At 40.8% G+C, this 16,434-nt stretch overlaps 1 protein-coding gene across 4 annotated transcripts in view; it reads right to left on the reverse strand.

The window, feature by feature from the left end:
• Positions 1–16,434, reverse strand: part of LOC139580189 (protein diaphanous homolog 2-like) — a 643,765-nt gene that overhangs the window by 78,293 nt on the left and 549,038 nt on the right. For all 4 annotated transcript variants that reach the window (XM_071408766.1, XM_071408767.1, XM_071408768.1 and 1 more), the window contains one exon: positions 3,103–3,238. In XM_071408766.1, coding sequence (XP_071264867.1) covers positions 3,103–3,238 — 136 coding nt within the window. The remainder of the gene's footprint in view (positions 1–3,102; positions 3,239–16,434) is intronic.

Below are 16,434 nucleotides of genomic sequence, written 5' to 3' on the forward strand. Positions count from 1 at the left end.
GAGAGAGAGAGAGAGAGACAGAGAGAATGGGAATGAAAGTGAGAGAGCAAGAGAGACAGAGAGTAGAGAGAGAGAGACAGGCTTCCAAGGCATCTTCAGAAGACAGCGAATCTGGATTATTAAAAGTGACGCTTTCAAAGAGGTCACCGTTTGAAATACTTGCATGCATCAATTATCTCACAGAGAGTTACGGCAGCAGTGTGTGATGGAGAGTGACTTGGAGCGGCTTGTCACATTGCTGAACGCGGCAGAGCTACAGAAAGGTCCTCGGCTAGCTGTGACATTTGAAACTGGTGGATTGTAAGAAATCCCAGTGTGTTTGTCAGAAAAGAACAAAAAATACCACGCCGACTGGTTCCCAGCCCCCCCAAAGGCCTCTAGGCACAACATTCTGCCTGTCTCAATGTCATCTCAGTAATAGGGAACTGAGACTCACGGATCTCTATTGCTATTTTGCCATGTCTGAATAACTGTGCTGTCTGAAATAATCAATAGCGTTTTCACCAACAGTACTTTGTTTATGAGAAAGATAAAGGCAGTCATTTAAAACGATAAACTACTGTATAAATGACCTGGCTGGGACAGAGTCGAAATGTCCAAATCGAAACCAGGAAGTTGGGAAAAAATTATTTCCTACAAATCTCTCTAAAACTTACTGTTAACTGTAATAAATCACGTTTTCATGTTGTGAACATTTTTACAATCATTTCCCTCTCATTTCTCTTACACGTCTATGGTTAAAAAAGTCGGAATAATAATTGCAACTCAATTTTAGTCATCCAGGGTTGTTATAGCTGCAATATGTCACTTTTTGAGCGACCCCGACTTAAATGCACATAGAAATGTGAGTTATAGATCTGTCATTCTCATTGAAAGCAAGTCGAAGAAGGGCTATCTGTGCTATGTGCGCTATTTCCATGCTTAGCATTCTTAAGTTTAGTTTTTGCATCTTTTACTTTCAGTTTTGTACACCAGCTTCAAACAGCTAAAAAAAAACTATATTTTTGGTTAATTGTGAAGATACAGTATTTCAGAGTGGTTAACGTGGTGCAATGATTCTCTGCACTGCTTTGTTTCATCACATACACTGAAATTAGACAACTATTCCAATTTTAGCAACCAGGAAATGGCGGAGCGATTTCTGCCTTTTGCACCTTTAAATGTTTTAATAGCCCAAAAAAGGGCTGTGTTATTCTGTGTGATGTGCCAGCCCTATCAACTGTCTGCTCTACAAAGCCAGCGGATCTGATATCCCATCTTTACATGTGACCTACATCCACCATGACACTGGAGGCCGACAGCCTACTCTCTGCTCGTCACCCCGCAGAGCTGAGCTGGGCTACACCCAACAGCCAACACAGTGACGAACACAGGGACATAATAGGGATTCACAATGGAACTGCTAGGCTTTGTTGTCACTGTCACTATTTCTATTGCTACTACTGCTACTATACTGACTACAACTACTATGGAGGACAACTATAAGTACTGTCTTCTAATAGTACTACTCATACAGTACCTGGGTTCAAATATATGACTTTTAAGTAGCTATTTGAATATATACTCTTCTGTACGACAAAGTCTAACACTGTAGTAATACTACTGTGACTATTAGCCTACTCCTATGACTAATATTAGATAATATTAATACATTGTTTGGAGTTTGGAGGATATTGGCACGGTTCGTCTCGAACAACACCCGTGCCAATATATCCTCCAAACACCGGCTTCTTGGCATTAGCACTTTAATATAACGGGTTACCAACATATTCAAATAATGATTGACATATTTTCATTAAAAAAGTTATTTTGATTAATTTATTCATACTATTTCATCCTTCCACAAGATATAGTCCCCACACAAATCTAGGGTTCTATCGGTTCGGTTGCCAGAGACACGACCCAGTCGTTCAGTCTTTTTGTTCTGTATCTATGGATGCAACCCAGCCGTTCGTTCTAGCTAGCCAACTACGACTAACTTACAGTCGTGTCAAACAGTGCAGCCAGAATAACAACAGTAGCTGCATTGGCATTTGTTTAAGCTGTTTTTCTAGTGACATTTATTTGGAGACATCCATAACAACGAGCTAATGAGGCGTGATTTCGCCTGGCATAGAAAATGTAATATCTCGTCAGGACACAATCAGTTCAAACTGAAGTTGGAAAGATGGTAAACTAGCTACACTTCGTTTCGTTTGACCTTTTTCAATTTACATTTCTTTGTATATATCCATAAAAATTATGCCAGCTGATTCATGTTTTCGACTGGCTGAGAAACGCTGCTTATTTTCTCATCCCGATTCCCGACACATTCATTACTACGGGACGGCTGGAGATCGAATTTGAATATTGAAATAATGTAGCAAATGTTATAGAGAGACAGCAAGGTTTATAAGAAACTCTGCTGTTGAAAACTAAATGTTAGTCTAAAATAAATGTCAGATAATGTCTCGATGCTTTTTACAGTGGAGATCAAGTTTATAAAATTGTCTGGCTGAGCTGATGAGACAGTGGATTGCGCAGTCAGATGGAACAGAGTAAATAGGCATTTCAAAGTCAGAGCTTTAGCCGGTGGTAACTCGTGGAATAGACACCGGCTGGAATGCGGTTTTAACCAATCAGCATTCAGGATTAGAACCACCCGTTGTATCATTATTAGCAATCATCATCAGAACGAGATCAATAATACATATATGAATATTGAACAAAACATATGAATATGGATACTATACCAAACTGTTGTTCGCTATTAAATAGAGACAGGATAAAACACATGCTAACATTAGGGTGTTTTTTTGTAGATCTGAATGTGCAAAGTGTGTGATTTCTTCTCAGTGATAAAGATGCACCCCCCCCCCCCCCCCCCCCTGCAGAGTTCAGCTCAGTGTGAAGAACCATTCAGTGCTGCATCCCTTACTCAAGCTATGCACCCCTCAACACACCTCTCTCTCAGACACTCTCAAACACACACAAACACATAAACACACCCACACAGCCTCCCACCCACACACAGAACCCCCCCCCCCCCCTCAACACACACACGCACGCACGCACACACACTCTCAAACTCTCTCTCTAGAAGTGACAGAAGAAGTGGCGTACCTTTGTTCATGTCAATCAGCTGCTTCTTCTTTTGCTGGCGCTCCTGCTTCTCGCGCTCTGCTTTCTCCTTGGCCAGTCTGGCTCTCTTGATCTTCTCCTCCATCTCCCTCTTCTTGTGGTTCTCTTTCACCGCCTCCTGGAGAGGGAAAGGGAAGACACACACAGGCATGAGGATCCAGGCACACACACACACACGCAGGCACACACACACACACACAGGCGTGCACACACAGGCATACACACACACAGGCATACACACGCGCACACACACAAACACACACACACACACACAGGCAGTTAGAATTCAGTTCCTGACGCCACTATACTTCTCCAGTACTGTTGGATCCCGTCATCAAATGTATAGTTTCATAGGAAATGGAATAAACAATGCATTTGAAATGCACAAACTCTGTCACAAACATATTTTCTTTCTTATGTGACCATCATTGCATCAACACAATGTACAGTATCTTTGCACAAATATTAAAAGGAGACATGCGATGGCACATTTCAATAATACATCAATCAACATTATACATAATAAAGATAACACTGCATCACACACACAGTACAGTAACAGGATGGTGCATTCCACTGCAGTAAGACCAGTCATTCTCTTTGGAAATATGGCAAAAACATCAATATTTATAGAATAGCTTTGTTATTCCACATCAATTATTTGTGTTTTCCTATAGAGGTTCACTGCATGTGAGTGTGTTGTGTTGAGACTCTCTATATATTGCATCAAGCTCGTCTTGTTTTTATGCCTGACTAAGGTCGATGACCTAAGAGTGTATTTTGCATCTAGAGTGTGCAGTGTATCGTCAGTCTTTTTCAGTCTTTACCTTACAAAGATGGCGGGGAACCATAACATAAGAGGGTGACACTACAGTGAACCAGTCTCCCAAGCAGGAGAGAGAGAGACGACAGATATCACCATCTGCCCTCTTCACTGGCTTAAATGTCACCGAGCTGTCAGGGGAGGAGCTCGAGGAGAAAACAGAGAAAACAGTAGGGGGCTCTCCGCTCGCACAAAATGTTCTGACGCCAGGTGAGAGAGAGGGGGGAAGCAGACACTACCACGCAACCTTTGGAGCCCACAAAGGTTCTCTCACCCCGGGCCTGTGGCGCATGCATGACAGACCTCATCTTAGAGTGTGTGTGTGTGTGTATGTGTTCATGCATCCGTGCGTGTGTGTTTGTGTGTGTGACTGTGCGTGCATGTGTGTACATGTGCAACTGTGCATGTATCTGTGCGACTTTTCCGACATATGTGTATTTGAAAGTGTGTGTGCTTGTGTTTGTAAGTGTGGATATGTTTAACTATATTTATTTACTTGTTTAACTATACTATACCATAAGTCCCCAGTAGAATAGTAAACAAACAAATATTTTACCAACTGGGGACATTTTGTTAGTCCCCACAAGGTCAAATGCTATTTCTAGGGGGTTTAGGGTTAAGGTTAGAATTAGGTTCAGGAACTAGGGTTCGTTTTAGGGTTAGGGTTAAAAGCTAGGGTTAGGGTTAAGGTTCGGTTTTGGGGTTAGGGTATGGGTCAGGATTCGAGGTTAGGGAAAATAGGACTTTGAATGGGACTGGATTGTGTTAGTTATACAAGACTGTGTGTGTGTGTCTTGGCACGCCCTGCTCCTTCCTGCTCCCTCTTCCTCCTCCAAGGTCTGATATAATGAGTGTCGACAGTCAGACACCCCCCTCAGAATCCCCCCATGGTTTCCTGACGTGTGTCGTGTTGGCGGCTAAGACACAGGGATTACGGAGATCGTGTGGAAGGAGCAAGGAAACAAGCAGCTCATCATGCCAGTCAATAGTGAAGCCTCAGCTCCCAAGGACGAGAGCACTCGTTGTCACTGTCTCCTCGTGAGATGACAAGGACAAAGGGATAGAGAGAGAGGACGAGAGAAAGCCACACACAGACAAAGATAGAGAGAGACAGAGAGACAGAGAGACAGAGAGACAGAGAAAGAGAGAGAGAGAGAGAGAGAGAGAGAGAGAGAGAGAGAGAGAGAGTAGATAAAGGAATATCATGCTCCACATTTCTAATTGTTATTTAGACCTGTGAGCAGCATTCACATATTCACTCATTCATTTGTGTGCCTGTGCACTGAATAGAGTAGGATACTGGATTCACTGGTGATATAGATACCCGTGGTGGGTGTATACATGTTGACTGTGTGCACTTTACATAATGGTGGACTTATCAAATACAGAGGGTAAGTGATGATGCATTGCCTCCCCTCCCTATTCAGTAATGTATCCACCACTGTGTTTTAGCACATTGTTGTAGAGCCCTATATAGGCTATATTGGTCTACATCTGCAGTTGATCAAATCCATTGTCATCCTAATTTGATAAGACAATTCAATTCATTTGAGAAAAATATTATAAACCAGCTTCTAGTTGAGTGCTAGATTACATATGAAATGATTTTACAAAAAATTACAAAAAAACGGACTCTAAATAAACAAGCAATTCTGACCGTAAACACAATTACACTAGCCCTGGTCAAACATGCTCTACCCGCTAACTGCCATAGCAATAAATATGTATTTTTGTTTTTTCCCTTCTCTATATGCTGTTCCTTGCTTTGCGCCAATGGCAACGTCTATGTATCCGTTTGATCTGTTTCCTTATTTGTACTCTTGTAAGAAGACTTATGGGAGATAAACTTTTCCAAGCTGTTTAAAGGCACAGTCAACTTAGTGTATGTAAACTTCTGACCCACTGGAATTGTGATACAGTGAATTATAAGTGAAATAATCTGTCTGTAAACAATTGTTGGAAAAATAACTTGCGTCATGCACAAAGTAGATGTTCTAACCGACTTGCCAAAACTATAGTTTGTTCACAAGAAATTTGTGGAGTGGTTGAAAAACTAGTTTTAATGACCCCAACCTAAGTGTACGTAAACTTCCGACTTTAACAGTACAACTCAGACATAGCATGAATTCTAGATATTACCTTTGACATAAGACCTATTTGCTGTTGATAAGATGGTAGATTCAAAAGGTTAGTTTTGAACTAATGCATGATTCTTGAACGTACCTTTTCTCAGAATAATGGAGATTGTTATGTCAATGCTTTTCAGATGAACATTCATAACAAACTACCTGTCTCCCTGCATCAAGCTTATCTCCATGGTTACACATCCTATCCTTAAACTTATCGATTATACCCACAGCGACATTCACTGACATTTGATTTTTTGTTTTGACAGCTAATGCCAGAAAACATTTTTTTTTTTTTTTTTTTTTTTTGTTATCGTCTGTGTGTTGAACGTCATCGGAAAATGAATGGCGAGACGGGAAAAGCGATAGTAAAGACTGAACACAGTAGGAAGTCTTCAGGTATTCAGCGGTGGTCACCAATCGATACGTTAAGGTAAATTAGAAAGGGGAATTGGGTTTGCACATGAAATAATCCAAAGTCATTACCAAAGCTGATTATGAGAGAGAAAAAAAGCCTCACTTAAAACTGTTTCGTTAATTGGAACAACTCTAGGTGGGGTATTTAAAAAACGAGCTGGAAGATGGAGGGATGGAGATAGAAAATGAAAGAAGATTAAAGGATGAGTGAACTGCGAATGTTACACAAAGTCACAGATGGGTGGTTTCTGCAGCTAAATAAAACAAACTAGCCATCACAGTACATAAACTACAGTGACTATCACGTAAACCGTGATGTACAATATATTCTAAATAGTTGAAAGTAGACTATCACTACCCAAAAGATAATTACCAAGCTACAGGTAACTGCGAAAAATAAAGGAAACACTTAAGTAAATGAGGGATACAAATTGTATTGAAAGCAGGTTCTTCCACGCAGGTCTGGTTCTTGAGTTAATTAAGCAAAAAACCTTCCTTCATGCTTAGGGTCATGTATTAAAATGCCCAGTTGCCTATTATTTTGGCTACCATGTCTGGATACCTCAGTGACTTGGAAAGAGGGTTCTCAAAGGAGCATAGAGGGGGGTTCACAGTGCATTCGGAAAGTATTCAGACCCCTTCACTTTTTGCACATTTTGTTACGTTACAGCCTGATTCTAAAATTGAATAAAATGTTTGTTTTTTTCACTCAACAATCTACACACGATACCCCATAATGACAAAGCAAAAACAGAATTTTTAGAAATGTTTGCAAATATATTAAATATAAAAAACTGAAATCACATTTACATAAGTATTCAGACTCTTTACGCAGTACTTTGTTGAAGCACATTTGGCAGTGAATACAGCCTTGAATCTTCTTGGGTATGACGCTACAAGCTTGGCACAACAGTATTTGGAGAGTTTCTCCCATTCATCTCTGCAGATCCTCAAGTTCTGTCAGGTTGGATGGGGAGTGTTGCTGCACAGCTATTTTCAGGTCTCTCCATAGATGTTCGATCAGGTTCAAGTCCGGGGTCTGGCTAGTGTCGTGACGTGTCTACCATTAATATGATTGACGGCTATTCATTGAATAATTACATCCGACGTTTAAACATTACCCGATTAAATGAATTATGTAACAATTAACTCATTAGGAATCTGGGGCACCATGGGAAAAGTTTGTTTAATGAGGTACCGTTTCCTGAATTAACTCAAGAATTGATCAGAATATATCGGTATCATCCCAGCCATCAATTACAAATTGTCTCATTATGAACATCGTTGACCTCGTAAATCTGCACGAACCTTAGCCTAAAAGTGATGATTCAGTGATACATAAATTGTCTTAATCATATATTTACTAACTAACTAAATAATCACACAGAAATACATAAACAAACACACGTTACAGGTTATTGATTACTAACATAATGCAATGAAAAGTCCCTAGTGGACTAACCCGATATGATGGCTTGTTACACAATGGAAAGGGAGGGGCATGTAAGGAGAGGGAGAGACAAAGAGAGTGGGCTGGTACATACATGTGGAAGCTATGCTGAAGAGAATGAATACTTTGCACATGAACAACCGCTCATTCAGAAAAGAAATGCAACACATATATTTACGTGTGTATGTCTTTGTCGTCTCTTTGTTGAAATCACCCGGTCCGTCTATGAGGAGTAGTTCGACAGAAGTCTCTGATTTGTTCACCAGAGGACAGAATGTCCTTTGTAGTTGTAGTTTCTTTGTTTTGGAGTGTTTGTTAGAATGTATCCATCAGAGATGTATCACACAGTGGTGATAGGGAAATGTTATTCTTTTCTCGTCTTCGGTCGAGTTTTCTAGACTATTTAACATATACAGCTGCAGACTGTGAATGTGTAGTCTTTATCTTCTTCACCCATCGAGCGTTTCAGAGGGTCTTACCATTTTCTGGTGTTGTAGTTTTAAATCATTTGTCAGCCGTGTAGCCCCCGCTCCACGCTGTCTGGTCAGTATTTAAATTGCAACCATTTCAACGTGTGGACTGCGTCCTTAAGTTCTCTGGTCTAGTATGTTCATTCTTCAGCAAGTCCTTTTAAGTACTCACCTTGGAGGATTGTTCCATCGTGTTGCCATGATGTCTGTGCTCACATGGGCGTGGTTACTGACTTGGCAAAAGTTTACATGAAAAATAATTATCTCATTTAGAAGGCTAAAGTCACATTGCTATCTTTTCACAAATAGTTTCATATTTAATCATCTAAGTTTTACAACATTTAGAGGCAAAACTGGTAACTCGGACGTGTCTACTTTCAGAGTTACAGGTATCATGTTATACCATCCGTAATGACGTCACAAATTTCTAAATGATATGACATGATTATTGTTTGGATCCTCCAAAATAATTTCCTACATTCTTTATGTTAGAAATATTGTTACATTATTTACTTTTGGATGTTGGAGTTCTGGCAAAGTCTCCTTTTGATTCCCACCAAGGAGAGAGTCATGCCACAGGGCCACTCATGGACATGCAGAGACTTGTCCCGATGTCTTGGCTGTGTCCTTAGGGTCGTTGTCCTGTTGGAAGGTGAACCTTCACCCCAGTATGAGGTCCTGAGTGCTCTGGAACAGGTTTTCATCAAGGATCTCTATGTACTTTGCTCCGTTCATCTTTCCCTCAATCCTGTCTAATCTCCCAGTCCCTGCCGCTGAAAAAACGGGCCAAAGAGTTCAATCTTGGTTTCATCAGACCAGAGAATCTTGTTTCTCATGGTCTGAGAGTCCTTTAGATGCCTTTTGGCAAACTCCAAGCGGGCTGTTATGTGCCTTTAACTGAAGAGTGGCTTCCGTCTCGCCACTCTACCATTAAGGCCTGATTGGTGGAGTGCTGCAGGTTCTCCCATCTCCACAGAGGAACTCTGTCAGAGTGACCATTCGGTTCTTGGTCACCTCCCTGACCAAGGACCTTCTCTCCCGACTGCTCAGTTTGGCCTGGACGGCTAGCTCTAAGTCTTGGTGGTTCCACATTTCTTCCACTTAAGAATGATGGAGGCCACTGTGTTCTTGGGGACCTTCAACGCTGCAGACATTCTTTGGTAACCTTCCCCAGATCTGTGCTTCGACACAATCCTGTCTCAATTTCGAGTCTCATAGCAAAGGGTCTGAATACTTATGTAAATAAAGTATTTATGTTTTTTATTTTGTATACATTTTCATTATGGGGTATTGTGAGTAGATTGATGAGTGTTTTTTTTCTAATCAATTTTAGAAGAAGGCTGTAACGTAACAAAATGTGGAAAAAGGGAAGGGGTCTGAATACGTTCTGAATGCACTGTATATGGTGTGCGTGCGTGTGTGAGTGCGTGTGTGTCAGTCACCAGATCTCAACCCAATTGAACTATAAATAGAAGTGCACTATATATGGAATAAGGTGCTCTTTAGGATGCAGCCCACAATATCTTCAATATGGAGCCATAGCAGGAGCAGAATACTTTTAACTAGGACTTAATCGGGACACAGGCTGTGGTAACACTGAGGCCTTCCCTCTGTACTCTGCCTTGTGTTGTGGAGATGTAGACTTATGAGCTTTCTGAGCCATTCCCTGAACATCCCAGGTCTCATGCATACCCTATACTGAACATGGGCCACTACACTGTGAAATCTAAGCAAGCCTAAATATCTGATATCGATTGACTTAAAATGTGAGTTTTATTTCGTACCAACGTCATTGGCAGATAATTGAGTTATTTAAAAACATTTTAAAGGCTGAATACAAAAAGTGAAACTGATCTTATTTCAATATATTTCGTCTTATTAAGAAAAAAATCCTGAAATAAGATGCATTAAGATAGGTTTCACGTTTTGCAGTGTCGGCTTTTCCCCTTTCAGGTTCTTATTCAATTCAATCATTTTCCTGACTTGTTTACTCCTCTTCCCTGACCCTATACACAGTGTAGCCTAGTAGTACATCCTCTCCAAGCAGGTTCTGCTCCTATACACACGAGCTGGCCCAGTCCAAGGAGTGTGTTTGATTCTCCATGCTAGCATACTAAATATAATGTCCAATACATTGCTTCATACGTAGCGGTATAGAATAGAATGGAATAGAGCTGTTCTGGAATAGAGCTGTTCTGTTGCACGCACGCACGCACGCACGCGCACACACACACACACACACATAGATATTGTAGATTTTGTATCTCATTTAAATGTTAACACTAACACTATCACTGTAGCACAACAGAACTTTGGGCAGCCTATGTGTTCATCCACCGTCTGTTTCAGCATGTGCCAGCTTCTAATGGAATGGTGTCAGGAACTTATGGGGTACAAGTACACTAACTTGTTAGTCTTTGAGGCGCATTATTATAATTTCTTCCTCACTGAGGAAATTACAATTCAAATGCAATGAAATCTGGTGACTAGTTTAGATTGAATAGTGCCTACAGTGTGAATATCAGCGACTTAATCATTGAGAGCCAGTATCCATAGCAATATGTTTGTGTGTGTGTACTGTACTACACGCGTGCGTTTGTGTTAGAAGAGTGGAGCAGCTGTAGCAGCTGCGGAGGATGATGCAGCAGTCACAGGGGCGTGGGAGGAGAAGCATCATATTACCGGCCCCATCATTATTATCATCATTAACATACTTTTGAGATCGAGCCAATGGCCCTGAAAAGATGGGACACACACACACCCGGTCACGCAAACAGAGAAACACACTTGCACGCATACACACACCCACGAATGTACACACACGCACACACACACACACACACACACACACACACACACACACACACACACACACACACACACACACACACACACACACACACACACACACACACACACACACACACACACACACACACACACACACACACACACACACACGTAATTTGATCTCTAAGCTTATGCGATGATGCTTGCAACCCCACACCCATTAGTCTTGCTTTATTGGTCTTATTAGTAAGTCACTCAATTAATGACTAAGACTGTTAGCTCGTCCTCCATCTGCCCAGGCTTTGATAACTCATTAATGTAGAGATCCTCATCCTCTTCTCTGCCCCTGGTCAGGATTACACACACAGAGCCGACTGATTGCATTTCACTTCGACTCCATCCACTCCATATTCAAATATGGCCGTCTATATTAAAATAGCAAATTGTCAGGTCATTTCTATATATGTGGACTTTATGCGCCAAAATCTAAAGATTTTTATTAGCTTCGCTGTCAGTAGAATAGACACCCATAGCTAATGGATTATGTTATCTGTTGTAGTCAGCTCTATGAGGTCTATGTACTTAAATGCCTCATGACAGTCGGCGTTGCATTACGCCAAAGCTTTTTAGTCAAAGCAATTTAGAGGAAAGTAGTATTCCAATTGAGTTCTTTATCGTCTGGGATGGCCCTGTGTGTAATGAATGCATTACATAGGCCAAACAACACTCCGTGATGCCGGCGAATAAATGTTTAGCCTCAAATTACTCAAAGCCCATATGATGAACTGTAAAGAACCATACATTTACTGTGCATGTTGAATGGGTGTTAGAGTAAAATCAATTGGAAAGTTAAATAAGGTCTCCGTCGTGAATATGAATTTCTTTAATGACCCCAACTGCCGACCAGTCACAATATCCATTTGCTGTATCGGTATAGCTGTATCAGCATTATATACCGTATACCCTAAGTGCCTGTAGTTTAAGTGATGGGTGATGCAAGGACGTACCGCTAGCATAGCCAAAGCATAAATACCCTTCCCAAGACAGATCCACAAGGCTGCTACTGGCTAGCCAAGCCTTAGCATGGTGCAAAGGGGGAGGGCTGTTCAGTTAGCATCTATAGCTGCAAAGGAAACGGTTAAATTATTTCCGTTTTACATGGGGAAAAACAAACAACCAAAATGAAATATACATTGATCACCAAACATTCCTCGAAGTTAGAAGCATTGAAGCATCTGTCAACTGGGGCTCCCAACGAGTAAGGAAAACCAGATGAAATATCGGGAATATAGTTGCTGGTCATCAAAGGATTGTTTATTTTATACACTAAGAACAACCCCAGTCTCTATCCCAACCCTAAACTCACCCGCCCACTTCCCCAGGCCACTCCTACTCCTTGGCATTGAAGTCATAATCAGTAATAACTTATTCATAAAGACCTATTTGCTTGAGAGACAAATGTACTTCTTAGCGGTCACCTCCTTTCAGAGGCCGTGCAACGGCAAATCCTTGGGGAGCGCCGTGTCGTACGCTGGTACACTTTGATCACCGGAATGAAAGTTAGTTTTAGATATGGGAAGGAGAGAGGGAGAAGAGAAAGAAGAAGCTCAGACAAGGGGACCTTGCCATTCACATTAATAGGTTTGGAAAACGTTGTACTTTCTGGACATCGTGTCATCATCCTGACACATTCAAAACAAATTGGGCACCGGAAGGAGAGGGAGAGATGGAGGAGGAGAAAGGAGTTAAATAAATGTTTAAAAGACTTCTACCCGGGAGGTAGGGTCTCTGGTTTGTTCTCCACTGTTTGAGTTTGGACAAATATCCCTAGTTTAAAAACAAAATGTCCCTGCACCTAACAACCCCTCTTGAGCATTCTGTATATTTTTATGAGCGTGTTTTTCTGACATTTTATTTTAGACTCAACTCACGTTCAGCCCAATAAATGTTATATCTTTTGTTTTTTAATAAACTGGGAATGTGTTGCTGTTTGTATAATTTTCTCTGTACTATTTTCCTGGATATTCAGAGGTTTGTGTTGAAATAAATAGTTTTACCACCTTGATAATCTAAATATATCCAAAGCAATCAGTTTCTGTCAGTGGCTGGCATTCATGGACACAGTATATTCTATTTGACAAGAACACATGTTCACTCAACAACCCTCAAGCCCCCCCAGTTATTCTGATCTTGCAAACCTGGGCAGTTCCCTTAACCGACATAGAAAGTCTAAAAAACCACATTATGGCAAGCCTGAAACTAAAGCTCGTTGGTCGAGTCCGGAACAATGAGGCACAACAAACAGAGACATTCTGAATGTACTTGGGAAAGCAGGAGCAAGCCTTCAGGGAACACGATGAGTCAGCAACAATTTTGTGTGAACTTGTCAAAGCATTTGCAGTGTTTCACACTCCCATGGTGTCATCCTCATAGCAGTCAGGAGGATGACACCACAGACATATCCCTCAAATGTCAATTGACAATCATAACACGCTATGTCAATGATAAATAAGGGTGTTATCTGCTAGAGATTCCTGGGGTTTTTAGTTGTAAGTGCAGAGAGAAATGCAGAGGCCATCACTGCTGTTGTAATGCAAACTATTGGCAAATACAACCGAGCAGCCAAACTCATCTGCCAGACTTACAATGGGGCGTGCTGCAAGAGTGGGGTTCAGGCGCTCGTGAAAAGCCACTGTCAATATGCCCTGTTCAGACATTGTTATGCCCACAAAGTACATTTAGTTTTATGACAGGGGACAAGCAATAGTTGTTTTTTTGCATCCATGGACAGTTTTCATAACTTTTTTACCCGGTCATGCAAAAAGACAAGCATTGACAATTGAGATTGACAAACTGAGATTGACAATACCATTCAGGTACAGGGAGGTTGTGCCACTCCTTGGAACTTCAAAAGTAGAGCAGTGCATGCTGTGCACGAAGGCCAGAGATCATTGGACATGGTTTTTGATTAGATCAATATTGAGCCAGGCTGGGATAAATATGAAATCGTTCCAGAGCAGTGCTCTGAAACAGAAACTGAAGGAGTTCATGTTACAAGTACATCAGCTGAAAGGTCATTTCCCTGTCTGAAAAGGATTAAAAACCTACATACACAATCGTTGTGGACAAGAGAGACAAAAAATATTAAATGGAAGAGGGTGTACTGCATGAACTTAAGTCCAGCGGAGTTGGCTACTGTATTACAGAGTCATTGACCATTTTTTAGCATGAAAGAGAAGAGGATGGTATTCTTCTGCAAGTAGGGTAAATCAACATGTTTTTTTCTCTTTTCTCTTGCGCGCACACGCACACACACACACACACACACTGATTGATTGGACTGAATTGTTTTTGGTGTTTTTAAATTGCTAATGTATTAGACTAGGTATATTGTTGATGTTGTTGAAATGTTGAAGTTGAAACGGTTTGTGTTGTCATCTTCGCCGTAAGATGATGAGTAGCTAGGATTCCATCCAATTGGCGACAAATGTTAATGCAAATATTCTAAAACGCACATTTTCCCACCAGTGGTGTGTTTCCACAAAACGGACTTATTGCGGAAAAAAGTCGTATTTTCAACTCTATTAATAGTTTTGTCACAAAAACTGTTGGGTTATATAGCAAATGTGTATGCTCTGGTCTTGGCACATGTGCTCTAGCCAAAGGCTCACAAATACAGAAGAGGGTGTAGGCTGTGCGGGTAGGCTAGTCGACATGATAAGAATATTATGGATAAGAGCGAGAATATTTCTTCAAGCATTAATCATCATGTCATTAGAATAAGACCTTGGATATTTATTGAAAAGGCGCATCAAGATCAATGTACACCTTCACAACTCTGTGAAGTGCAGGTGAATAGATGGCAGCATTCGCGCAAAACTGAAAGCACGAAGCACCGCATTTAACCACGGCAAAGTATGGCAGGATACAAACACGGTAGTCGTTCCCTCCGCAAGGCAATCAAACAGCCAAAAGGTCAATATCGAGACAAAGTGGATTCGCAACTCAATGGCTCAGACACGAGACGTACAGTGGTTGCTCCACTAACAGTTTTGTGATTATGCTGCGGTACTTAGAGGTAATTTGTGGTTTAGTACGGTACCCTGCGTCACCACTTCATTGCTCCAGACCAGCGCAACACGGGGGAGTTAGAGCACTGATTATACTTTTGGGTCCTACTGTGTTTCTAGCTGACAATGAATGGATGATATAAACCTAAATAGAAAATGAAAAATGAAAATGATAATTGTGTACGACTTCAGTGTTACTTACTAAAACTAAGATTTTTATTCATTTGTTTTGTTAGGATTATTTTGCTCTTACTGTAGTACTGTAGTCCACTCCCGACCGGTCATGTCGTACAGCGCCTGAGTGGTGCAAAGTCTAAGACACTGCATAGCAGTGCAAGCTGTGTTGCTACAAATGCTGGTTCAATACCCGTGCTGTCCTTGACAGGGAGACCTATGAGATGACTGTAGGTTTTTGGTTTCTCTCCTTCTAAAAACAGAAATAAATAATTCTAAATAACAAACTGGCTTTATTTACAAATTAGTAACAATGTCTCACCCCATATTCAAGAATGGCCTTTTTCTTGCTCATTTTATGTTATTTGGAAATAACGAAATCATCTCCAAAATATTGTTATTTATAACACAGTGATTATCATTGATATTAATTTAGAATTATATATAAGCCCCTTGAATATTCTCACAGATATATTATATCTGGAGGACAATATATATTGGTCATGGCTCTCGAGTGGCGCACAATGGGATTGCCTTGCAGTTCTCCAGCTGTATCCACTGCAAAACTTTTAGGGGCATTGCACTAATAATGGCGCTGACTAGTGAAACATTCCCGCTGTTCTAGCAGGTAGCTGGACAATATACTTGCCTAGATGGAGGGCAGGGGGAAAATTCTATCATCAAATGTATTTCTAAGTTAGGCTCTAAGTTAAGTATTATTATTATTATGTATCACATCCAACCGTGATTGGGAGTCCCATAGGCAGGTGCACAATTGGCCCAGTGTTCCTCGCCCTCTAAAAACAAAAATACATATTTTGGACTTTTCAAATATTATTTGGGCCTTTATTCAGATTACAATCGCTCAATTAATCTTTTTTGAAAACCTCCAAAATAACCTCCAAAATATCGTTATATATTATCAAGTTGATGGCACAGTCATATAGCCGGCACCTACATAAAGCTGAGTGACTCACTCATTCATGGCTTTGGA

The sequence above is a fragment of the Salvelinus alpinus genome, chromosome 7 (assembly GCF_045679555.1).
Source record: "Salvelinus alpinus chromosome 7, SLU_Salpinus.1, whole genome shotgun sequence".
NCBI lineage: Eukaryota > Metazoa > Chordata > Actinopteri > Salmoniformes > Salmonidae > Salvelinus > Salvelinus alpinus.